General features: G+C 39.3%; 2 protein-coding genes across 6 annotated transcripts in view; one reads left to right on the forward strand and one right to left on the reverse strand.

Annotated features, from left to right (window-relative positions):
• Nucleotides 1-8,226, forward strand: part of LOC125237571 (facilitated trehalose transporter Tret1-2 homolog) — a 68,963-nt gene extending 60,737 nt beyond the window's left edge. For both annotated transcript variants that reach the window (XM_048144699.1, XM_048144700.1), the window contains exons 2-4: nucleotides 1,661-2,025; nucleotides 2,709-2,844; nucleotides 6,900-8,226. In XM_048144699.1, the coding sequence (XP_048000656.1) occupies nucleotides 1,669-2,025; nucleotides 2,709-2,844; nucleotides 6,900-8,122 (1,716 nt within the window). In that variant the 5' untranslated portion in view covers nucleotides 1,661-1,668 and the 3' untranslated portion in view covers nucleotides 8,123-8,226. The remainder of the gene's footprint in view (nucleotides 1-1,660; nucleotides 2,026-2,708; nucleotides 2,845-6,899) is intronic.
• A 10,944-nt stretch (nucleotides 8,227-19,170) lies between these two features.
• Nucleotides 19,171-27,224, reverse strand: part of LOC125237430 — a 29,160-nt gene continuing 21,106 nt past the window's right edge. For 3 of the 4 annotated variants that reach the window (XM_048144496.1, XM_048144495.1, XM_048144493.1), the window contains 6 exons: nucleotides 26,993-27,136; nucleotides 24,672-24,827; nucleotides 23,587-23,740; nucleotides 21,395-21,480; nucleotides 20,859-21,007; nucleotides 19,171-20,519 (listed from right to left, as the gene is read on the reverse strand). In XM_048144496.1, coding sequence (XP_048000453.1) covers nucleotides 20,399-20,519; nucleotides 20,859-21,007; nucleotides 21,395-21,480; nucleotides 23,587-23,740; nucleotides 24,672-24,827; nucleotides 26,993-27,136 — 810 coding nt within the window. In that variant the 3' untranslated portion in view covers nucleotides 19,171-20,398. The remainder of the gene's footprint in view (nucleotides 20,520-20,858; nucleotides 21,008-21,394; nucleotides 21,481-23,586; nucleotides 23,741-24,671; nucleotides 24,828-26,992; nucleotides 27,137-27,224) is intronic. The other variant, XM_048144494.1, reaches the window with a different exon arrangement.

Below are 27,224 nucleotides of genomic sequence, written 5' to 3' on the forward strand. Positions count from 1 at the left end.
ACTGATCGTAGAAATCGCAAATATGATTCTTTCTTCTGAACTGAGTGCGTAGCCGAATGGCACAAACGCTCACGAAACGAAACGCTCGTAGATATCTGTCTCTATCGCTCGTGCGTATTGGCGCGACAGAGCCAGACTGCCTTTCGCGGCGTTTCGTTTTCGTTTCGCGTCGCAGAAATGCCATTCGGCTACGGCACCAGGGGCCCATTTCTCGAAAGGTACAAGTCTTGTATTACAAGTGTGTTTCCATGGAAACCCATACGATTTGACAGTTCGCGCACTTGTAATACAAGACTTGTGACCTTTCGAGAAATGGGCCCCAGAACGTTATTTATTATTAATTTCAATGTTAATAATTATCAGCTGACGATATCGTAAAATAAAAATTACAATGCCCTAGGAGATACAGCTTTCTTAATTGAGCAAATAAATCTCACTTAATATCTTAGGTATATAAATTCTCTTATTAATATTAAATAAATGAAATAAATAAATATTGGGGAATGGGGACACTTTATTACATAGATCAACTTAGGCCCAAACTAATCAAAGCTTGTACTACTCGTATGAGTGTTAAGCGACGATATACATACTTAAATAGATAAATACATACTTATATACATAGAAACCATCCATGTCTCAGGAACAAGTATCTGTGCTCATCACACAAATAAATGCCCTTACCGGAATTCGAACCCAGGACCGCGGCTAATATGAGGAATATTAAAAAAGCACAAAGACATACAAAGTAAAAATAATCTAAAATAACCTTAGAAAAGATAATAACATAATTATACTTACCTAGTCAATATTTACCTACTTTGCCTTGTGTTAAAAGATTAGGCTGAAAAATACTACGTATTGTCATGAAAGCCTTGAGGTACAATATTTTTCAGAGTCCCATATATTATGATATATTCATACATATACATTCATTATATGTGAGTGTGCACGGGAAAACATCCCACTTTGTCGATTGCTATAAAGCGGCTTTGTCAGTTTATTCATATAAAGATACAAGTACCTAAATCTAGCATGTGCATCCTAGGCACACGCCACTGCTTCAAGGCCATCACCCGATGGCTCGGCTTTGACGACGGTGCTGCCCTCCCACATATAGACTAGATATTATAAACAAATATTTTATAGATATGTTATATAAGTTTCTGTGTAACTTGGTCCTATAATAAATTATGGTTTCACCTAAGTAAATCTCGCCTTAATGGTAACCGACAAAGTAGGACGTTTTATTAAACACACTCACATATTTCTTTACATTCGTTCGTATAAAGTCAATAACTTGTTTTTTGTAACCTAACCACTTGAGAGTAATTATAGAGGAATTAATATTTACTATTAAATAAACGTGACAATAGTTTACACTAGACGCAAACATGTGTGCATTTATATCAAATGATATGTTAGTTTAAGTATACTTTAGATAATTTATATTATATTTACTAATACAATTTATTGCAATGTCTACCCAGTTTACACAAAGAATCTATTTGTTTTGATTTTAGGACTTATGAACCAAGAATATAGAAGTAAGACTAATAATAATACCTACAACGGTAAATACAAAAAAAAAGTATTTAACATTAATTTTAGTTTTAAGTTCCATTTATCTATCTGAATAATAATAACATTATGTTTTCAGAATAACCGATGGCGCTAAAGAGGGAAGACATCGCAGAAGATCAAGAAACAACAAAAGAAGACACACTAAATAACGACACAGGCACAGCAAAGAATGAAACAGAAAATAGTGATAAAGATAAAGTTGTAGAAGAAAATAATCCTGACAAAGAAAGAGACACTCCCGAAACTGAAAAATACGAACAAAAAGAAACTAATAAAGTACCTGATTCAGAAATGGTTGGAAAACTAGCAAATTATTACCAGAATCTAAAGCACGATTCAGCAACAGGACTAGCGCTAGATAATAAGAATGTTACCACAAAGGAAGAACAACTGCTAGAGGATTCCAGGACAGTTGTGCGGTTTTCACCAGTTTGGAAACAGGTAAATAATAAAGATAACTGGACAGTTGAAGATTAACATTCACAAGGAAACAAAGTTAACAAACCTATACATACTGAGCCGGATCTTTATGATTATAATTATTACTTCAAATATGTACATTTGTGCATCGTCTATTTAATTTAGAAACGAACTCAGTATTACTTAAGAGCTTTGCTTAGATGTCATTTTGAAATTTAAAAGAACTGACAAACCTATTTCGTGCTTATAATACACCAACGCTCGCATATGCAACTGTAAAAAATTACATTATCTTCTGGAGAAACGTACATTTTTGACTCAGACAGATCCAATCGTATCTACCTAGAGATACTCGTAGCACTAGACCCTAACTCATAGTGTTGTGTTCCTGCCGGTGAGTAAGGCTGCCAGAGCTAAACGAGGGTGCGGTGTGCTGGTGATGGAAGGACCTACGGAACTTAATTTGTTCCGTCTATTGTCCTTTGAGTCGTCGGCAACCCGAACCCTCCTTGGAACTTGTACACTCCTTTTTGCTGTGTATAAGTACGTAACACAGCAAAAGGGAGTGTTCAAGTTTCTAATGGGTTGGCAACGCGCATGTGACACTTCTTACGGTGACCGCTTTCCATCAGGCGGACCGTATGCTTGTTTGCCACCGACGTAGTATAAAAAAATACGATGAAAATTTTCTTGTATAATTTCAGACGATAGCAGCATCGGCCTCAATCCTCATCACTTTCATCTCCGGTCTTACATCAGGATACTCCGCAATCTTGCTGCCTCAGCTTAAAGCAGAGGATGGAGCTATCCCTTGGGATCCTACCACACAATCCTGGATAGGTTAGTATACAAATCAGGCATCACAGACAAAATATTTCATGGCCGCCTCAAGGACCTGTCATCACAAAGCGGTGTTGCTGCAATCGTAAAAATATTGAAAGTATAAGTCACTTTGTATTGTGGGTCCGATCATCTGGACCTAGTTAAAGGACAAACCGGAGCTGGGTACTTTTTTATTATTATTATTATAAATGGGCTTACTCTTGACCACAGACTAGCCAAAGGCAAAGACGTGGCCTACGATGGAGTGAGCTCGCCCAGAAGATGCCTGTTCACTCTTGATTTGAAGGTTGCCGGGTTATATGAGCTCGGAAATATAGCCGCCGGCAAGGAATTCCACTCCTTGGCAGTGCGCATAAGAAAAGAAGAAGCAAAGCGCTTCGTGCGGATTCGTGGAATATCCACCAAGTAAGGATGGAGACCGGCCGTGCGTCTAAGAATACATATCCAAATGCAAGAACGCTTACGATAATATCGTAATCGCAGCCAGCTATCTCTATCACTCTTCCGTATTGGCGTGACAGAGCCAGACTGCGTCTCGATCGGCGTCTAGCTTTTTTTTTTTGAAACCTGACTTGGACTCTTTGGCTTTTTGGGCCGTAAGAGCAAACGGACCGTGTGTGGGGAAGGTAGCCGGGGGAAATCCAGGACCCTTCCGCCGCGCACTGGCGTCTAGCGTCAACAATTGTCACTTGTATAAAAACGACCCTTAGCTTTGTCGTGGTGCCCTGCTCACGCAACACGCCATGATGTGACGTAAAGTACGTATATTCATGAGGATTATTTTTATGTCAACGACGTTGAACGTCATCTGGTGCCGTAGCCGAATGACATTTCTGCGACGCGAAACGAAAACAAAACGCCGCGAAAGGTAGTGTGGCTCGTTACGCCAATACGCACGAGCGATAGAGATAGATATCTACGAGCGTTTCGTTTCGTGAGCGTTTGTGCCATTCGGTTACGCACCCTGGCCCTGCCTGCTTAGCTGATATGGGCATTTAATTCAACTGTAATGATAGTTCCTGTTATGGAGGTTTTCTAAGTATATAAGTATGTATATGTATATTATATATGAGAGTGTGTTTAGTAAAACGTCCCACTTTGTCGGTTACCATTAAGGCGAGATTTACTTGTATCTTTGTATGAATAAATTGACAAAGCGGCTTTATATGTATCGACAAAGTGGGACGTTTTCCCGTGCAAACTCACATATTTCATTGTTTTAGTAACTACAACACAAGCCTTCTTGAGCTTATCACGGGACTGTCAATTTGTGTAGAAACGTCCTATGATATTTATTTTATTATTTATTATGTTTAGTAAACATGAGTTTCTGATATGTGTCATTGAACGTCAAATACCTACTGTCCTATACAAATGACTAACTATGACAGGGTGATGACAGGGTTGCTTGGTAGAAACAGTTACTTACTTGAACCGAAGTTTGTATATTGTATATCGAAAAATACCAAACGAAAAGCACTTTAAAAGTAATTGTAAGAATTGTGAGCACTTATTTGAGAAGTGTCAAATTTTTTAATAATCTAAAGCCAACGTCAATTGAAATGGTTACACAAAACCACAAGTATATTTAAACACATTACCAGGAAGTCATTCTTCATTGTTTAACGAAAAGATAAACTGTCTCGCTCTTATCATTTATACGATTGCGAAGTATCTTGTCCAGTCGGTGTAGTATTTTGTTCATCTTCATTTTACAAGCCAGTTTAATGAGATAAAACCGGCCAAGTGCGAGTCGGGCTCGCGCACAAAGGGTTCCGTAGCAGCAAATATAATAAACCAATAACTTAACCAAAATTACAGTTAAATCAACCTATCTCAAAAACTATAAGAGATACTTTGATCAAACCAAAAATCGTTGAAAGAGTTAATTAGCATGCATCACCTCTATTTTTTTTAGAATTTTATACCCCGTAGTTATAAAAATAGAGGGGGGGACATACTTTTTACGACTTTGAGAGCTGATATCTCAAAAACCGTTCACTTTAAGAAAAATGTTTTTTAGAAAACTTTATATCATTTTAAAAGACCTTTCCATTGATACCCCACACGGGTATGTACATCGAAAAAAAAAATTTTCATCCCTCAGTTACATGTATGGGGGGCCCCACCCCCAATTCTTTTTTTTTTACTATTTAGTGTCATAATTTTGTAGCGGTTCATACAACACATATTCCCATCAAATTTCATCACTGTAGTACTTATAGTTTCCGAGTAAATCGGCTGTGACAGACGGACAGACGGACAGACGGACAGACGGACAGACGGACATGACGAAACTATAAGGGTTCCGTTTTTGCCATTTTGGCTACGGAACCCTAAAAACCGTAAAACTCTAATAGTTATTTGTTATACAAGGGGGCAAAGTTGTATTTTAACGCCGAGTGTGGAATTGAAAAACGAGCAAGTGAAAGGATTCTATAGTTGAACCACGAGCGAAGCGAGTGGTTCGAGAATAGAATCCTGAACTTGCGAGTTTTTTAACACACGAGAAGTTAAATACATTTGCACCCGAGTGTAACATAAAACTTTTCCCCTCACTATAGCGAGGAAACTACAACGCAAAATATGCGTTTATCACTGCTTCCAGTAGTTCCACAGGTGGTAAATCATTTTATTACTAGATTCACCTAGTTTTATCAACTTTAAAGCAGTTAATTTGACTTTATTCAAGGTCAAATTACTTTACCCACTAGTGGATAAAATGCGTTTTTACCCGCTGGTGTTAAAGGACAAAACACGTGTTTCCGAGCTAGTGAGGGGAAAAATCCTTTAAGGTTCGATCTGGGATGACGTATCAGGGTTGCATTTTTGTCACACCGCTTGCGTCACTTTCACACTTGCATACCTAACTTGTTAGAGATGTACTGACAAATGATTGACAGCCATTCATCCAAGATCTGCGACCAGCATTTTTTTAACTGTATAAAAAAGTCACTATTATAATGCACTCGCCTAGAAAGCGAGTCGCAGACCCTTGGCCGGAGTGGACGCTTGGAGTGGAGCGTTCGTTGGCGAGAGTACGTCCACCCTTTGCAGCGTCGACTCAGGACACTTGTATGAGATGAGCTGCAATTGTTTGACATACACCACGCTCGCCCCCCCGCTGCACCTCCAATATGAGCGTGACCTCAGGCCTTACGCTTATAGATTATCAGACGTAGATGTCCTTTTTTAGTAGCCTTTACAGCGTCATTGACATTGAAATGCCAAGGTCCTTATTAAATACCCTACATCTGGAAAAACCACTTTGCAGACATAGGTCCTCTTTTTAGTCTAGAAACTTATTTTAACACTTAGACAGGCTTGCAAAAGGAAACAGATCTACAACTTAATGGTAATGATTTCTTTCAACTCTTTAGGCCTTCAACTTGAAATAAAGTTCGTTTACATTGAAATGAACACCCACTTAATTTATGTAATTACGTAGCTATTTAAATTAATTACGTACTTTACAATTTTACTTAGCTTTTTTTCAGTGATTCAAGACAGATTATTTTTTTAAACGACTTCTTTTTAAGAATACTTACTTGTAATGAGAACGGATACAATTTGCTTCAGAATCTAAATTTTCCACAAACAGAAAACTTTGTAATATAGTTAAAATCAACCGGGGTATTTGCGTCTGGTGGCTTAGATGCGTCTTTTGGAGATATCTTCTAAACGGAACATTCTAAAAGAACTATTGCAAGCATCTAATAAGCATATTATAGTCCTAATATATTCCGTTCAGTAGGCCTAGCACATGATTGCCGCGGGAGTATGTCGCCGCGAGATAGATCACACGTCTCCTTCTAACTGTATTAATGACATAAGGACGGGTAGTCTATCTCGCGGCGACATACTCCCGCGGCAATCATGTGCTAGGCCTACTGAAATATCTTCAAAAGACCCATTTACTCCACCAGACGCAAATAACCCGGTTGACTTTACTTCTCACTACGTAACTAACCATACCAGACTACCTTTCTTTTTAAAATATTTCAAGATATCAATTACCATATACTTACTAAAATTTTCTTTCCTTATTTCAGCTGCAATGGCCGCACTCCCAATGGCGCCCGGCTGTCTAATCTCAGGCTGGATGATGGAGAAATTCGGCCGTCGCACCTCCCAGTACATCATCTGCGGCCCTCTCCTCCTCGGCTGGATCCTCATCGCCTCGGCCTCCAACCTCTCTCTCCTGTTAGCTGGAAGATTCCTCACTGGAATTTGTGTTGGACTCTGCGGCCCACTCAGCCCTGTCTACATAGGAGAAACTACTGAACCTAAATACAGAGGCTTTTTCCTTGCTGGTGTCTCCCTTGCCATTGCTGTTGGATTGATAGCGGCACATGTCTTAGGAACTTTCCTGACTTGGCAATGGACAGCTAACATATGCTGCTTATTCCCTATCCTGGCAGTTCTACTTCTAACTTTAATCCCCGAGAGCCCTACATGGCTGATCTCTAAGGGAAGAATAGAAGAGGGTGTGAAGGCTTATGGTTGGCTTAGAGGTCATAGTGAAGAAGCCAATGCTGAACTTAGAGGGATTTTAGAGAAACAAAAAGCAGCGGATTCAGAGCCAGCTATGAATTGGAAAGAGAAGCTAATAGCGCTGAAAAGCCCGGAGCTGTTGAAGCCATTGTTCATAATGGTGTTTTTCTTCATAGTTTGTCAATTGTCCGGGGTTAACGCCGTTGCGTTCTATTCTATAGATATTATGGAGAAAGCAGTTGGTTCTGGCATGGATCATTATGTTGCTATGCTGGTGATAGATATAGTTAGAGTAATCATGTCTGTGATCGCCTGCGTGGCTTGCCGCCGCTTCGGCAGACGGCCATTGTGTTTTATCAGTGGTATACTGACCGCTATATCAATGATCGGTTTATCTATGTACTTATTTGCGACTGAAGGTTCGGAGACCAAGATGTCTTGGATTCCTTTATCTTGTCTGATGATTTATATCTGTGCGATATCTATCGGCTTGGTACCTTTACCATGGATTATGTGTGGGGAGGTGTTCCCTACTAAAGTTCGAGGTTTGGGATCTGGGATTAGTTCAGCGACAACTTTCACCGCTTTCTTCGCTGTGGTGAAGACTGCTCCAGGAATGATGCACAATTTAGGAGAAGTTATTACTTTCTTATGCTATGGTGCTGTAGCATTAGTCGGCACTGGAGTTCTTTACTTTATTCTCCCGGAAACAAAAGGGAAGAGTTTGCAAGAAATTGAAGAAGAATTCAAATATGGCAAGAAAAGTGTTCACAAAATATGAATTAGGTAATAGTAATATAAGACTCTTTATAATACTTTTACGCTAAAAGCGACAGTGTTTATCTGTGATACTTAAGTAGTCAATATTAAAATTATGATATTTTTAATTGTTTGTTTTTCCTCTATTAATTAATCATTAAGGTTAAGAAATATGTTTTCTGAGTAGTTATAAAACACTTATAAAACTACAAGGAAAATAACTTGAATAAATGTCTAAAGGATATAATAAAGTGATAGTGGTGGCGGTACTGAGCAATATTATCAGTGTAAACTTTTTTTATATATATATGTTATGGACCAAGTGATTAATAAGGGCATTATGTATAATGCCCGGGCATTATGAATAATGCCTAGCTGTATTGGGCAAAGTGATTAATCATTGTCTAGACGCCATTTTTTATCACATTGCCCGGTCATTATGATAATGCTACGTGATCGTTGGGCAAATTGATAATAAGTTTAACAAGTTTGCATGAACGCCATTTTTTATCACATTGCCCGGGCATTATGATACTGCTACGTAATCGTTGGGCAATTTGATAATAAGTTTAACAGGTTTTTCTGAACGCCATTTTTTATCACATTGCCCGGGCATTATGATACTGCTACGTGATTGTTGGGCAATCTGATAATAAGTTTAACTAGTTTGCATGAACGCCATTTTTATCACATTGCCCGGACATTATGGTACTGCTACGTGATTGTTGGGCAATTTGATAATAAGTTTAATAAGTATACTGGGTGTTTCCTAACAAATAATGAAATGTAAATTGCGCTTTCTTGAATAAGCATACTTTTTAACCGCCGCCCTTAAAACTCAAGGAAGGTGGTTCTCAACTTGTTTTTTTTTTTTTATATTTGTTCCACGATATCTCCGCCGTTACTGGACCGATTTAGACATTTTTTTTATTGAATGTATATGCATACAGATTGGTCTCATTTCTGATGATGGATCCTGGAGAAATCGAGGGAACTCCTCAAATCTGAAAGGCATACATATAGTGATTTTTATGTTTTTAAAGGAACAGCATGCATTTACGTACGCATTCTGCAGAGCTAGTTCATCATCTAAGTTTATTAACAATTGCTTTTTGACACCTAAAGTGCTATTTATCCCTCTCCTAGCGAAAAAGGGACACTTGGTCATACCTACTAAACAAACTAGGCGTTTCACTATCTTTGCCATGCGTGAAAGGACACTTATGATAGCGCTTACCAGTAGCTCTGCCTTATGGCTCTCGCCCTCCCCCGACATCATATATGTCTCACTAAGGCTCGAAGCGAGCTCTGATCTGCGGCCTATGTCGGACTTGTCGTTTAACTCTAAATCATTGATTATAAGTCCTATCTTAGCCATCCTTGACATCGAGAGGTCCTACGGCATTGCAGGCGGCTCGCGACGGTGTCCTTTGTAGTTTGATATGAAACTGCATACGGTCTCTTGAACAGATCGGCACGAAAGTCTGCTGAAGCTGCGCCAATCCATCTATTAGCTTTGCTACATGTTTTATTATTACTCTGCCCAACAGAGGACGGGCATTATGTATAATTCCCGGGCGAAATTGAGCTATTCGGTATGTTATTATCACTTTGCCCAACAGAGGATCGGCATTATGTATAATGCCCGGGCAAAATTCAGCTATTCGGTGTGTCTTTTGCATATCTCTGGATCGTGGACATGCGTGGACCTTTGGGAGGCATGCGTGGGGGCCAAAGCCAACAGCACAGAGGCCTTTTAAGACATTTTAATCTAAAGGCAAGGGATACACGTAGCGGATACCACCCCGAGTGCACAATATGATATGATACAACCGTAGATGGTCCCCGCCAGGTGCAAAGACTATTGCAGTGCAGCACTTTTGTGCTACAATGGGAGCTAAAGTCATGGGTTATTGTTTTATAAGTTGGATGAACTGGATAGAGGGCTATGGGAGGAAACTATCGGGCACCTGACAATAAAGTCTCACCATTGTAAAAGACAGGCGGTGACTTGCCAACTCATTGAGTGGGCCCTGCAAAACGGCCGCACACACGGTGCGACAACAGTGCAACACTTAAAAGAGTGGCTGAAAGGTTGTCGAGAGGTGAGACTGCGGTAGCCAGATTCCGGTGATCCGTTCAGCAGGCCGCCGACGTTATGACACTTTCCCATTTATAATATTAGTATGGATTCTCATATTGTGTAATTTTCTTTGTGTAAATAAAATAAAAAATCTCTATTCTTGGGCAAAATTCAGTTATTTGGTGTGTTATTATTACTTTGCCCAACAGAGGATGGGCACTATGTATAATGCCCGGGCAAAATTCAGCTATTCGGTACGTTATTATCACTTTGCCCAACAGAGGATGGGCATTATGTATAATGCCCGGGCAAAATTCAGCTATTCGGTGTGGTATTATTACTTTGCCCAACAGAGGATGGGCATTATGTATAATGCCCGGGCAAAATTCAGCTATTCGATATGTTATTATCACTTTGCCCAACAGAGGATGGGCATTATGTATAATGCCCGGGAAAAATTCAGCTATTCGATGTGTTATTATTACTTTGCCCAACAGAAGATGGGCATTATGTATAATGCCCGGGCAATTTAATTATTTGAATAGTTATTATCAAACTGCCCACTCACAATGGGCATTATTCATAATGCCCGGGCATTATGTATAGTGCCCGATTTATCACTTGGTCCATAACATATATACTCCAAAGAAGACTGGCCATGATCCCATGATAACGAGACACTGACATTTTTGACGTACCTAATGACAGTAAGTAGTATTTATATTTAGTAGATAATAAATTTATTACCGCGTAGGAAATAAGTAACTTGTCTACAATATCATTTTGCATTTTGCATTTTGAATGCCATGTCACAGTATAATAAAGAGTACTATCGTACAGTATGGCCACTCCCGCTCCCCGCTGAAAGTGCCGCCCACCCCCTGTCGGTTACCTGACAGTTACCGCCTGTCAAAAACGCGAACAATCGACCTGTCATATCTCACTCATACAAGCATGGTACGCGTTCACCTACACAAGTTTAGAATGTGTGCTAGGAACGCGCCTCTTTCATATATTTGATCGCCAGTGTCCGAGATGTGGCCATGTGATGTGACCATGTGAAAATAATGTACTTAATCCGCTTTATCTAACAAGTATAATGCATGAGTCTGTGAATGAATATTGGATACCGCTGATATTTGGACCTCATTTTGACGAGGATGATCTAAATCTTATCATGTGCTCCTGTTGTAGATTAGATGATGATTAAGTAGTTATGTGAGTAAGTATTTTTTTAACCCTATGACCGCCAAGAATGCCTTAAGACGCTGACAGCACCCAATGGCCTTGACGCTAGTGTACACTGTCTAATCGTATGGGAGTAAGTGAGAGCGCGATGTCACTAAAAAAGGGCGGATAGGTACGAAAAGTGCGGAAAAATATTAAAATAAAATAGAAAGATGCATTATTTGTACAAAATGTTTCGATAGTGTTTTAGATATGTATATACTTGTTATTATAATATTAACTAAAGACAACTAAGTGAATAATTGAACGACACACAACCGTTTAATGACGAACTCGATACCAATCTTTGCAATTTTTTTCTATCGAGTCGATTTCATTAAATCGTGTATCGAGTACGGTTTTTTTTTTTAATATAATGAATAATAACATATAATTTACTTGCCTTACTAAGACTAATAGTTTGTCTTAAAAAACTGCGCAAGTAACATCAATTTTACGCAATTGGGTGTTGTCAGCCCCTTAAGGCGTCGTGTGCTGTTGTGCCCACGACGCCAGCACAATATAATAAAGAGCACCTACTATCGTACAGTATGGCCACTCCCGCTCCCCGTTAAAAGTGCCCCCCACTCGCTCTCGGTTACCTCACAGTTAGTGGAGTAAAAGTAAGGTACCCTGGACATAATTCAATAACTCGTCCTTTTTGATATTTTATTGGGTATTATTATTAAGCATCAAATAGTAATTATGTACATAGATAAAAAAAAAGACGATCGTATTCATATCTTATAAAAATCATGAGATAAAGTACATTATCCCACTTTTCGCTAACAGCAAAATAGTTAACCGAAAACTTTGTTAGATTAACTTTGTGGTGCACTCAGATGCGATCAGTTATTAGCGATATTACACAGAAAATAAATCTGATTGTGTACTTTTTTTTACCGTTTTCATTTAATGTGAATATCTAGGTAGGTAAAAATGGTGACCATGATATATATATCAATTTGCATTGTATTAAGTATATATAGACATTTAACACCGATCTTAAACATATATTTTTAACGCTTAAATAAACATGAATTTCTCAGTAGGTATAAATTGTAACTGAGATTTTTTTGCTTAAGACCAGGTTTTTGTGTACTATAATCATGATTTTATCAAAATTAATACTGTTTAGGTCGCGCTTAAGAAACTGTAAATGTCAGTAATTTAAAAGGGTGCAAAGTTGTCGTAGAGCGGCTGTCGCGGGGCGGGGGGAGCGCGCGGGGCGCGGGCCTGGGAGAGCGCGCCGCGCACCGGCCGCGTCACCGCGGCGGATCGGTTAATAGGTTAGGGACGTAAGGTACCGGCCACACCAGAGCGTCGCGTGTCTCGGGGCGCGGACGGACGTCCGCGCCACATCTCGGGGTTATACCCGTTCGATTAAAAAAATAATTTGAAAATCGGTCCACGATTCTCGGAGATATCGAGTAACAAAAAAACCGGCCAAGAGCGTGTCGGTCCACGCTCAGTGTAGGGTTCCGTAGTTTATCGTATTTTTCTCAAAACAATTTTCCTAGAAAGTCTTTATAAAGTTCTACTTTTTTGATCTTTTTTCATATTTTTTTAAACATAAGGTTCAAAATATAGAGGGGGGGGACGACGCACTTTTTTTTCCTTTAGGAGCGATTATTTCCGAAAATATTAATATGATCAAAAACCGGCCAAGAGCGTGTCGGGCCACGCTCAGTGTAGGGTTCCGTAGTTTTCAGTATTTTTCTCAAAAACTACTGAACCTATCAAGTTCAAAACAATTTTCCTAGAAAGTCTTTATAAAGTTCTACTTTTGTGATTTTTTTCATATTTTTTAAACATATGGTTCAAAAGTTAGAGGGGGGGGACGCACTTTTTTTTTTCTTTAGGAGCGATTATTTCCGAAAATATTAATATTATCAAAAAACGATCTTAGTAAACCCTTATTCATTTTTAAATACCTATCCAACAATATATCACATGTTGGGGTTAGAATGAAAAAAAATATCAGCCCCCACTTTGCATGTAGGGGGGGTACCCTAGTAAAACATTTTTTTCCATTTTTTATTTTTGCACTTTGTGGGCGTGATTGATATACATATTGGTACTAAATTTCAGCTTTCTAGTGCTAACGGTTACTGAGATTATCCGCGGACGGACGGACGGACGGACGGACAGACAGACATGGCGAAACTATAAGGGTTCCTAGTTGACTACGGAACCCTAAAAACGATCTTAGTAAAAGTAAACCCTTATTCATTTTTAGGGTTCCGTAGTCAACTAGGAACCCTTATAGTTTCGCCATGTCTGTCTGTCCGTCCGTCCGTCCGTCCGTCCGTCCGTCCGTCCGTCCGTCCGTCCGTCCGTCCGTCCGTCCGTCCGTCCGTCCGTCCGTCCGTCCGTCCGTCCGTCCGCGGATAATCTCAGTAACCGTTAGCACTAGAAAGCTGAAATTTGGTACCAATATGTATATCAATCACGCCGACAAAGTGCAAAAATAAAAAATGGAAAAAAATGTTTTATTAGGGTACCCCCCCTACATGTAAAGTGGGGGCTGATATTTTTTTTCATTCCAACCCCAACGTGTGATATATTGTTGGATAGGTATTTAAAAATGAATAAGGGTTTACTAAGATCATTTTTTGATAATATTAATATTTTCGGAAATAATCGCTCCTAAAGGAAAAAAAAGTGCGTCCCCCCTCTAACTTTTGAACCATATGTTTAAAAAATATGAAAAAAATCACAAAAGTAGAACTTTATAAAGACTTTCTAGGAAAATTGTTTTGAACTTGATAGGTTCCGTAATTTTTGAGAAAAATACGGACAACTACGGAACCCTACACTGAGCGTGGCCCGTCACGCTCTTGGCCGGTTTTTTTTAAATACCTATCCAACAATATATCATACGTTGGGGTTGGAATGAAAAAAAAAAAATCAGCCCCCACTTTACATGTAGGGGGGGTACCCTAATAAAACATTTTTTTCCATTTTTTATTTTTGCACTTTGTTGGCGTGATTGATACATTGGTACCAAATTTCAGCTTTCTAGTGCTTACGGTTACTGAGATTATCCGCGGACGGACGGACAGACAGACAGACAGGGGGAAACTATAAGGATTCCTAGTTGACTACGGAACCCTAAAAAACATTCAGTCGAATTGAGAACCTCCTACTTTTTTTGAAGTCGGTTAAAAAAACAACCTTTATTGCCGGCCGGCAAACGGCTAACCGATTGAAACAGAAACATAAATGAAAAGAGAGGGCGAACGGCGACACCTGTGTGTCGGCGATTTCAAAGGTAAGCGCACGTGCACCCGATCTCGCTACCTACGCCCAGGTGCGGGCGCGGCTTTCGACCTTCGCGCCGTGCAATAGAATTTAATGTCGGCTGCTCGTGTGCGGTCTGTTTGTTTTATAGAGTGGCGGCATTTTCAACATCAAAGGGTGAGCCTATTTTGTGCAAAATTCTGTTATATCAATAACTTCTCACGTCACTAGATTACAGTGGCGGGGCGTGAAAATTTTCGTTGGTAAAGCCGGAGGGGTTTTTGGCATCTGTTTTGTATGGACTTCTACAGATACTAGAGAATTTTAGGGAACCCGTTGGGAATCGAGTTGTATCGACGCTCCGCCACTGCTAGATTATCGACTTTGAATGTCGAGTATATTTATAGTATCATCACTTTATTACAGTGTACGAATTTCGTATGTGTTAAAAATCATTGTTCTAGCTTCATAAACCAGGGAGGAAATAATGGAGAGCGTTTATATGTCTTGTTTTGCCTTAATTCAATATCATCACATATTTTTGTTGCTGATAAAATAATACATCCTATATATCAAGGCCTTGTAGCTCGGCGAAAGAATCGTGATCGCGGAGTGCGCCGGCACTGATTATAATTATTTTGTCCAGTTATTATAATAACCTATACAAAAAGTACCGATAGAATAGGTATTCTAATCTATATCTGCATAGAACTATTTAAAACAAACCACAAAAGTTCATAGTTGATCGTTATTGGTACAGTCAGCAACTCAGCTGTGAATACAGATAAAGTGCCAAATATATGTATACACATACCTTAATGTACCAAGTACCAACACTTGTACAGGAAATAAAATACTCTATACATATTTTTGGCACTTTGTCTTGCCAGCTGTGTTGTTGACTGTACACGATCTAAAAAGGAGCCGAACGGTTATTATAATTACGCGGCGACTTGCGTAGTCGGCGGCCGCGCGATACATAGTGCTGTCTCTGTTCAGGCCCCGTAGCCGAATGCTATTTCTCCGACGCGAAACGAAAACGAAACGCAGTCTGGCTCTGTCGCGCCAATACGCAAGAGCGATAGAGATAGATATCTACTAGCGTTTCGTTTCGTGAGCGTTTGTGCCATTCGGCTACGCACCCTGTTCTCACTACCACGAATTTGAAGAACAATATTGCTGTCTCTCTCAATCTTTAGGCGTCATTCATATATTACGTCATACTAAATGTGACAATCCATGTTAAAGGATTAAAAAAGCGTGACATTGGGGGGTCCAAATAGTAGTCCATAAACCACGTCTTTGACCAACGTGAGTGATATCTCTGTCACTCTTTACGTCTTTCTAACAGAAATTTAAATAACAATAGTGCTATCTCTGTCACTCTTTACTAACAGAAATTTAAATAACAAAAATGCTATCTCTGTCACTCTTTACTACCAGGAACTTAAATTATTATAGTACTATCTCTATTCTCTGTCACTCTTTACTATCAGGAACTTAAATTGTTATAGTGCTATCTCTGTCACTCTTTACTACCAGGACCTTAAATTATTATAGTGCTATCTCTGTCACTCTTTACTGTGTGCGGGAAGTGCACATACCACGAGTTTGACTAACATGAGTGCTATCTCTATCACTCTTTACTACCAGGAACTTTAATTATGATAGTGCTATCTCTGTCACTCTTTACTACCAGGAACATAAATTTTATTATTACAGTGCTATCTCTGTCACTCTTTACTACCAGGAACTTAAATGATTATAGTGCTATCTCTGTCACTCTTTACTTCTAGGAACTTAAATATTTTTTTCGGTTTCGGTTTTGGTCTTGGTTTCGGTGTCGGTTTTGGTGTAGGTTTCGGTGTCGGTTTCGGTTTCGATTTCGGTTTTCGTTTCCATTCCCGTTTCGGTTTCCGTTTTCGTTTTCAGTTTTGTTTTTGTTTAAACTAACAGAACTAAAACTAAAACCAAAACCAAACCAGAAACGGGAAACCGAACACGGGAAACCGGATATCGGATACCGTATATCGGATGCTGGTTACCGGTTACTGTCTACCGTTTACCGGATACCGGTTACCGTCTACCGGTTACCGGTCACCGTTTACCGGATACCGGTTAACGGTCATTGGTTACTGGTTACCGGTTACCGGTCACCGAATACCGGAGACCCGTCACCGGTTACCGGTTACCGGTTACCGGTTACCGGATACCGGTTACCGGATACCGGTTACCGGATACCGGATACCGGTTACCGGTTACCGGATACCGGTTACCGGATACCGGATACCGGTTACCGGATACCGGATACCGGTTACCGGATACCGGTTACCGGATACCGGATACAGGATACAGGATACCGGATACCGGTTACCGGTTACCGGTTACCGGTTACCGGGTACTAGATACCAGAAACCAGGTTTTGATTTCTGGTTTCTCATGTTACAACGTGTATAGATTAGTCGATACCAAGTCGGACACTTCCGATTAGGCGATTTCGGCTCGCATTGTTACGCAGCATTCGAGTGTTGAGTTTCTCACACATGAGGCCCCCTAATAAAATTTGTACCACTCATATTATTGATTTGACTCTCGCAACACAAACACCTCATGCCCACACAAATACACACAAAATAAAATCATTCACAAACTTCAAATCATTCAAAAACTCAACAGTCACACGCGCTCCTCGCGGTCCTCTAAGAACTCCCTCGCGAGAGTCGACACTTCAAAATGAAGCGACATCGCATCGGCTCATCATCCACAAATCCGAAAAGATCCACCGATAAATTTGTACCGGAAAGACCTCACCGCGACAATGTCATATTACCCAAATTACTTCAAAAATCCTCTGAAAGTGAAACAGTTCATTAGGTTTACCGTAAGAGTGAGTGAGACAGACACGCACTGTGCTTCAAATTTGCCTCGCCAAAATACGTTACACACGACTCGAAAGAATACAGTCTTAAGCGCCGCAAGCTTTCATACATATTACGTTGTTGTGATCCAAGCATCTCGTCAAGCTCGATAGGTACTATTATTGAGCTAACGACTTGACCAGTTTAACGTGACCTATCGGACTAATTGATTTGTATGACTTTTGTCACTTGTAATAAGGGAGCTCTCTTATACTGGACGGTGAAATATTTGTTATCGAAGCGTTTTGAAAACGCGGCGCCCTTGATATGAAACACGTGTTGACGACTCGCCGCCCGTTCCCGCTACTACTATACTAGCTATACCTACTCTGTGCACGACCTTATTCTGCAGGTAATAACGTTCATATTAAAGCGCAAGTAAGAAAAATATCAATTAAGTAATGAATCTTACATATTTGTTGTTTAATTGATTTCGTATAGTACTAAGAATATATTAACGGCAAAATTTACCATCTTTCAATTTAGTTAGGTATTTTTCCTTTCCTAAAATTATCAATATTTAAGATTTTGAACAAGCGCCAAAAGTATTGGTATAAGTTTTAATAATTTATCAACACACGTAATATTATATTCATAATAAATTGCAGGATTACGGTTAACAATATTTTCTAGTGAAATACGCCTGAAAATGTGTAACTTACTAAACCTTCTTTATAAATGATAGTTCTGTATGAATTATTTATAAAAATTAGATGTTTTTATATGAAATGCAGGTGTCACAACATAATACAAGCACTTTTTCCGGATTACATTTAATACTTTAGTTATAAAATCAAAAAATATTCAAAGTTCGTTTTTATTTTTTTTTAATTTGAATCAGAACCCTAATTTGATTAATAATTTGTATTTTAACTATCACTAATGATACTTTATACGACAGAAAAAGAAAATTACGGTTATCGAATTATGTCCAGGTCAAGCTATTTTTCCTGGTCTAAGTTACCGCCTGTCAAAAACGCGACGATTTTGACCTGTCATATCTCACTTATACAAGCACGGTACGCGTTCACCTACACGCGCTTAGACTGTGTGTTTGGGAACGCGCCTCTTTCATATATTTGATCGCTAGTGTCCGAGGTGACGCCAGTAACGTCTAAAGTTGCTATGGCGATGGCGGACGCTGTCAAAGCAATTGTCCTGTTGACAGATAAGGTTTATTTTCGTTATTTGTACTAGCTGAGGTATTGGCGTGTAGGCCACATTTTGACGCAATAGGTAAAATGTTCATAAGGTTAAAAATATTGTTCTTTTGTTATACTTTGCGGTAGCTAGATTGTCAGGCGCAATTCATAAATGAACTACTTATTTATAATGATATACTTAATGAACGATTCTTATTTTTACGTATTGAGGGTGTATAGTGTATACATATTTTTTACGAACTCCAGGGTGGCTAGCCGAATGGCACAATCGCTCACGAAACGCTCACGAAACGAAGCGCTAGTAGATATCTATCTCTATCGCGCTTGCGTATTGGCGCGACAGAGCCAGCGGCGTATCGCTTTCGTTTGGCGTCGGAGAAATGCCATTCGGCTACGGGGCCTGGTCTAAAAGGGGTATAATCAAAAGAAAAAAAAATGCGAATTTGTTATACAATTTATTAACAAAATAATATAGCTATTAAGTAACGTCAATGGCACATTAGTGAGTATTAAATCTATATCTGAAATGCAGATTGGTAAGACCTGGGTACCTAGCCAACGCCACAAACCACAATTGCTTACGCTTGGTATTGCAGCCAGCTCTCTCTATCGCTCTTCTGAAGTAGTGCGACAGAACTAGACTGCGTTTCGATTTGCCACAAAGCGTCAACAATTGCCACTTCGGCTAGATAGCCACGAAAAATCTGGTAAATGTATCTTTAAAAAAAGCGCCTACTATTTTTGTATAGCAAAAGCCAGTCTTCTGTTCTTGATTGTGTTGTGTTGTGTTTTGCAGAGTTTGTTGTTAAATCGTCTGTGTGTTGTGTTGTATTTACAATTAGTGCGATTACGTTTTAGTTGTTATTTCCGTGTTGTCCCAGATCTTCATAAGCTGTAATAATACATTTACAGTTAGTAAATAAGAGACTATGAAAGAAAACAATGATGATGATGAAAACCTTAATAGCGTAGGTAAGTTATTGTAAATCTTTAGAGATCTTGAGACAAGTGTTTAGTCTTTGTGAATTTTGTGATGTCTTGATGAAAGTGTCGCGATGAATATGATAATGAATGAATTTCTTGATGAAAATCGAGGCAAGACGTCACCGAATACCATTTAAAACATGATCCAAAAATTACACAGATTCGAGAACTATAAGCTTGGATTTGTTTATAAAAATATTCAACATTTTTGAACACAGATTTTGGAAATGTGTCGTCGGTAAATGTCTTGCCCCTGGTGATCTGGTATGTGTTGCCTCTTTTGGATAAATTTTTGGATCTTGGTTTCAAGAGGCGGGAAAAAACTTTAACCACAGATCTTGGAAAGTTATACCACAGTTGGGTATAGTTGGTATTTTCACTAGATGATCACGTTACTTAGTGGTTTAAAGAGGCAGGAAAAACTTCAAAAACAGATTTTGGAAAGTTTTGCCTCAGTTGGTAGAATTGGTATTTTGCCCTGGATGATCAGGTCACTAGGTTTAAAGAGTTGCCTCTTTAAACCTAGTGACCTTTTGAAACTTAAACATAAATCTTAGAATTTTTTCCCTAATTAGCGGACACAGATTTAAAGGGTGGGGAAAAACTTTAAACATGGATCTTGGAAAATTTTGCCCCAGTTGGTCTGGTTGGTGTTTTGCCCTTTGCCCCAGATGATCAGGTTACTTAGTGGACCTGGGTTTGACGAGCCGGGAGGCGGGGGGGTTGAACTTGGTGAAGCCAGCCTGATCGAAGACTGGGAGTAGATCACGGACTCGGGCCGAGACGGTTCCTCCTGTTACCCTGAAATATTAGAAAACATGTGAAAAGGATAATAAAAATAGAAGCAGCAGAAAGACTGCGGACTGATAATTTTCCGAAATTAAAGCAGAATCAAAGAATGTCAATGGGACTAATTGATTTTATTGGATATCTTGAAAAATTTGGTATTTTGGGTGGGCAGCTGTGATCGCTTACCTTCAAGCGACCTGTCTGCTCATTTGACTCTATCGCATATAAAAAACTGAGACTTTCCGGAGCCATGTATTGGTATTTTCTGAGATACAGACTTTATTATGTCTCAAACTATAGATGCTAAGAAAAATAATAGGACCCTGCCTATAATACAGATTCTAAATATACCTGCTAGGTTTAATGAGTTTAGCCGCCTGTGCTGGAGTAGCCAACTCTGTGGGGAAGTAGGTGGCGCCGTAGAAGTCCAGGCCGTTTTGCAGTAAGATATTGGCTTCTTCAATGTTGGCCAGCGTCACACGAAGCACGCTTGTTGCTTCCTGAAATTTACCAAAAAACGAGAACTTTAGATCATATTTTTACCAAAGTAACATTTGGTCTGCAGTAGAGTTTGGGTTGAAGAGAAACAAAATGAGGTTAAAGATATTTTTATTACAAAAATACCTAAACTATACCTTGTCAGCTTCATTCAAGGTTTCCGAAAAAAAAATCCCTGAACCCCATGAGATTAAAATGTTATAGTTGTTTTTGAGTATGAGCTTCTATATTATTAGTAGGTAAATTAGAATTTTCACACTAGACTTTACATAATGAGTTTGACATTTCATATGTAGAGTTATGAAATAATCGCAAATAATTACTTTCTGAATACAAAATGAGGAATCTCCTGTAATTTTTGAGCTCATTGGTAAATGCCTCAAACATACCTTGGGCACCATGCTGCTGACGAGTTCACCATCGATGGTGGTTAGCGCCCGCGAAGGCTTATCGTGAGGCTTGGGAGTTGAGGTGCCTGGAGCAATGTAATAGCAACGATTTATATTTAAACATAAGTGTTTTAGTTTTATGGGATATGGGTTAAATTGTGGCGTAGGCGAGAGGCTGGCAACCTGTCACTGCAATGTCACAGTTTTGGATTTATTTCAACCCCTTTTTGCCAAGAGTGGCACTGAAACTTAATCGTTTAGGTGCTCTGCCTACCCCTTTATGGGATACAGGCGTGATTATAATAATATGTTATGTTATGTTATGTTATCTTAGTTTTTTTGTTGGGTATTCTCAAAATCACAATAGCAAAAACTTACAAATAAACACTTATACTAATCTAAGTTGAAGTGTAAGAAATGGAAGGAGGTCTCTAAGACTGAGTCGAGAGAGTGACTGTGAAAACTGCTGAAAACATAAAAATTACCGACTTTTGCATTGCTGTTGATTTAGTATCTGATTTTGAATAAAATCTGGCAAGTTTCAAGACCATTATGTTATGTGCAGAATGAACATTAACAACCCGATTCGCACTATAAAATAGAATATTTAGCTAATACTGCAACCATAATCTCAGTGATATCTTAAAAACAATTGTTCGAATACAGCAGTAAATTTATATCATCATATTTTGAGATTAAAACTATGTTGAGCTACAGAAATTCCAAGTTATCGCAACCGCTTTATAAAATATGGACCTCTTTTAAAATTAGAAATATTTGGAAATATGTATGAGGCAAAAAGTACAAGAAAATAAAAATGTCTTGCCTAAAAGCAGACGATTTTGGTTTTCTGCGTATAACATTCTTTTGCCGTTGGCGCGGGGCCAAATTGTCAACTCTGACATCAGTCTGTCAGTATTATGCGCACTTACATTTTGATGACGATACTGCTGTGGGATTATTAAAATTCTTCGCGATTTCACAAAGAAGCATGCACGTGTTTTATGTCCAAGGCTATTTCAAATATATGTAGTTACACTGTTATATGTGCTGCCTGTGTGGTGACGGGTTAAGAATTTCACCACCCCCTGTCTTCCCGTGGGTGTCGTAGAAGTCGACTGTGGGATTTGGGTTACAATTGTGGCGTAGGCGAGAGGCTGGCAACCTGTCACTGCAATGTCACAATTTTCGTTTTCTTTTAACCCCTTGATTGCCAAGAGTGGCACTGAGACTTTAGTAGTTTCATGTGCTCTGCCTACCCCTTTATGGGATACAGGCGTGATTGTATGTATGTATGTAGTTACATTTAAGGAAACCGTCTAGATCGTGATCGTCTTCTGTATGTGCAACCTCAGCAACTTCGGTACGTAGGTAGATCACCATCGTCTGCAAGGTACCTCAATGACAGATGTAAACTTGTACAGCGCATGGCGAACGTCTTCTTCTGGCACTTCATCTACTCTTACACATTGATACACTGCGATTGTGATGGTCTTAAGGAGATATGAGGATAGAGAGACTAGAGAGTTTAGCCATCTACCTTCTTGAATAAACTATTTAGACAGGAGATCTAAACAGGCACAGCATCTCAGGACAAGTTACCTTCTCTTGATGGAGATCTGGAGAAGTGCTCCCTCAGAACTTCAATGACAGATGTAAACTTGTACAATGCATGGCGAACATCTTTTTCTGGCACTAATGCACACACATTATGACATTAATAAACAGGGATTGTGAATGTCTTCAGGAGATCTCAGGGTAGACGGTTTAGTCATTTACCTTCTCGATAAACTATTTAGGCAGGAGACCATTTAGTCATCAAAGCTGAGATGGGCCATTTTTTTTCTAAGTTGTCCACCCCACTTTTTTTGTAAAATAGGAATTTTTACGCGATTCATTTTCAGAATCACGAACTCTTTCGATCCTGATGGCAGAAAAAAATGTCCCAAGATTTCCATACATTTTTCATACCTTCCATTCTGTTACCGCCATACGAAATGTATGAAAAAATGGTAACGGAATGGTATAAAAACCTTAGGACTCTTTTTTCTCCTATTAGGATTGAAAGAGCTCGCGATTCTGATTTGAATGGAAACCACATAAAAAAATCCGCAAAAAGTGGCGTGGACAATTTTGAAAAAAAAAATGGCCCAGATGATACGGGCATAGTATCTCAGGGTAGATTTAGTTACCTTCTCTTGGAGATCCAGAGAAGTGTAGTCTCAGAACTTCAACGACAGATGTAAACTTGTAGAGCGCGTGGCGAACATCTTCTTCTGGGACCTCGTCTGGTATGTCGTAGACGTAGATCGTGAACGTCTTTTGAGGACGGCAGGGGATCGCGATCTGAGGGTAGAATTAAGTTTTGGTAAGAATAATTGCGGTAAGAGTAAATTTTTATTTGAAATTACGTCGATTCTAAGTTAAACCAATAATTTTCAACTGGGAGACTTACCTAGATCTTAAACTAGCAGGAGGAGGATTCAGTGACTTACATGAAGTTAGGTTAAGATAAACGCTAGAACATGACTAACACTTGTAGGTAATCCTCATTCTGTCATCTTTCCCCGAGCAAAATCAAATATGACAGTCTCATTCCATTTTATCCCATCGTACTCGTACCTTACAAAAACATTTTTCTCAAACATGGTATGAAATATTGATGTTATGTGCCTTATAATTGGCAGCGAAGTATGACGTTGCAGGTGCGGCTAGGACGATTGATAGATAATGGAATTTCATACAAACCTTGCAGGCCAAGGCCGGCAAAGTCTTCTTTTTTAATTTCCAAACACAGATAATTGTGACATAACATCCAGGTATTTAGCCAATTAAAAAAACTATAAGGGGCTTTATAGACGTGCCGACTGCAACTGGTACGGGCCCTAGACAATATTTGATTTTGGGGTGCGTTTTCATACAAAAAAAAATTTTTTCGTTTTTTTTTTAATTTTTTGTTTTTTTATAGGCGTATACGAGGTATTAAAGGGGAACGAAAATTCGATTATTTTTGCGCTACGACGCACCGTTTAGGAGATACAGCCATCCAAAGTTACTATTTTCAGTAGACTTTATTTATTTCATACCATGTTTGAGAAAAGCACTATACATACCTCGGCGGGAAATGGGGTTGCCCGCCTCAGACCTATCCTCATATCTATATGTCTTCGGCCGGCAACCCCATTTGTCCCGGCCTCTGTAGTAATGTACTATTAACACTACAATGAAAGTTGGTCATATTATTCCTACCCAACATGCCAATGAAATAGCCAATTACCTTCCTATAGAACCGGGACCCGGTGACCTTATGGAATCCCTTCTTAAAGACCATCTGGTAGTCGTCCACATGAGAGAATTTGAACAGGATGCCGGTAGCCGTCTTGGTCAGTGAGAAGCAGCCTTTAAACTCCATCTTCTCACAGATTGTGGACGCCTGTACATTTTAAAATTTAGCGTTTTGAACATGTATGACGTCTAAGGGTCCCCCCACATCTAGCGTCTCGCGAGCGTAGCGTCGGGCCAACTGTATGAAAAAAGACGCCGCGTCGGCGCGTCAGGCTTTGCCATACAGTTGGCCCGACGCTACGATCGCGAGACGCTAGATGTGGGGGGACCCTTATAGGTAAAGGTATCTGTGGCGGTTGACGCTTATGCTATTAATAATGAAATGACATTCCAAATTATCAATACTGTATATCGCTATGTTGTTGTCGACCCGACCGCCTAAGAACGGCTTCGCATTACGTACGATTCGAAACCGTGAAAATAAGATCCGTCATAGCCGTAGAACCATAAATTGGGCCATTCTTTTTCTAAGTTGTCCACCCCACTTTTTTTGGATTTGGAAATTTTTATGTGGTTTCCACTCAAAATCGCGAGCTCTTTCAATTCTAATAGGAGAAAAAAAGTGTCCCAAGGTGTTTTTACCATTTTTTCATACGGCGGTAACGGAATGGAAGGTTTGAAAAATGTATGGAAATCTTGGGACATTTTTTTTTCTCCTATCAGGACTTCGCGATTCTGAGTATGAATCGTGTAAAAATACCCATATTACAAAAAAAGTGGGGTGGACAATTTTGAAAGAGATTGTCTGTTTGTCTGTTGTTTGTCTGTCTGTGTTGTGTGTATCTGTCTGTGGCATCGTAGCTCCCGAACGGATGATCCGATTTAAATTTAGTTTTATTTTGTCTGAAAGCTGAGTAGTCGGGAGTGTTCTTAGCCATGCTTCATGAAAATCGGTCTACTATGTCGCAGTCGGGGGTTTCTTCAAAATTTTAATTTTGTGGTTAGGTTATATTTACACGGGAGCGATCTTTTGTTCATTGATAGCTCATCGGGTACTCGCGTTTGTTGGGACCAGTGCCTGTGGCACACAAAACGATATTTTTTTCACTTTTAATTGTATTGTTGTAACTTTAAGGGTAAGGGTTAGGGTACCAAACCTATCAACGTGGAATCGGTTTTAGCAGACCAAAAGTTAGTATGAAGACGCTTACGCGTCGTCATCGCTGAACGCATGTTCATACTGACGTAGATTAAATATAGGAATATCGTACCATCCCATACCTACATTAAAATGCGACCGCCTAAGAAGGCGCATACACTACACATAGATGGCGCCACAAAAAGTGCCTTGTTGCTATCGATTATTTGTAGATTGGCGTTAAGTGTCACAAGAACAAAAGTTCACTTACAATGATTCTCTTAATATTTATAGTTTTATCCAGCTAGTCTTTGATACTTAATACACATTGTCACTGATATATTTTTTCAATATATTGATTTAAACTAACACGATCTTCACTCATATTATTAAATTAAAACGGGACTTAATCGCGTAAAACTTACGTTTTATATTTAACCCGACGTTTCGGACATGACATTACGTCCGTGGTCACGAACGAACTACCCGCACTTGATTCAAGTGCGGGTAGTTCGAAAAACTCGTACAGCTAGAAGATGTTGATACAACTCCCAGCCAGTCTACCCGTGACCACGGACGTAATGTCATGTCCGAAACGTCGGGTTAAATATAAAACGTAAGTTTTACGCGATTAAGTCCCGTTTTAATTTAATAATATTTTTTCAACTTGGCTTTAAACAATTTTAATGATTTGCTGTCTCTCACTTCACTGGGTCTTCACAAATCTATGTCAAAAGTGACACGTAACGCCATCTACAAGTATAATCGAAAGCTACAAGACATTTTTTTTGTGGCGCCATCTATGTGTTGTGTAGTGTATGCGCGTTCTTAGGCGGTCGCATTTTAATGTATGGGATGATATATGATCTTATATTTAATCCATGATACTAACGAGCGATTCTCGGTCGGCGAAAGGTTTGGAGAGATCCTAAGCTTACATTAGTTATATTATAAACGTTAAACTTTCGTGAGACATATTTATTATAGTGCACGGAGTTAAGCCGCCGCGTGAACTCCTATATGCCTGAAGAGGGGCCTCCAAAATTGACCCGAAACATGTCGTAGCAGTAGCGATATATTATGTAATAACGTCAGTACAATCGTGGTTTTATTTAATATTAGTTATATTTTTCTCACACGTGTATTATTTACAACAAAATGAGCTAAGTGATTACCTTTTCCATGCTGAGTCCGTGTGAGGGAGTGAGAAGGAACGCTCCCTTCGTGAGGAAATTCTCTGAGTCCGATATATCGGACTCGCTCTCTCCGCCCTTCATTAAAGTGTGGATCTGCTCTTTCCACATGAACGAGTCGGACATCTGGGGAATAAAGTTTATTGGTTAGAGTTATACACATGTACCTAGTCATAAGGCATCTTCTGGGCGAGCTCAGTCCATTGTAGGTCAC

The sequence above is a fragment of the Leguminivora glycinivorella genome, chromosome 21 (assembly GCF_023078275.1).
Source record: "Leguminivora glycinivorella isolate SPB_JAAS2020 chromosome 21, LegGlyc_1.1, whole genome shotgun sequence".
In the NCBI taxonomy this organism is placed as follows: Eukaryota; Metazoa; Arthropoda; class Insecta; order Lepidoptera; family Tortricidae; genus Leguminivora; species Leguminivora glycinivorella.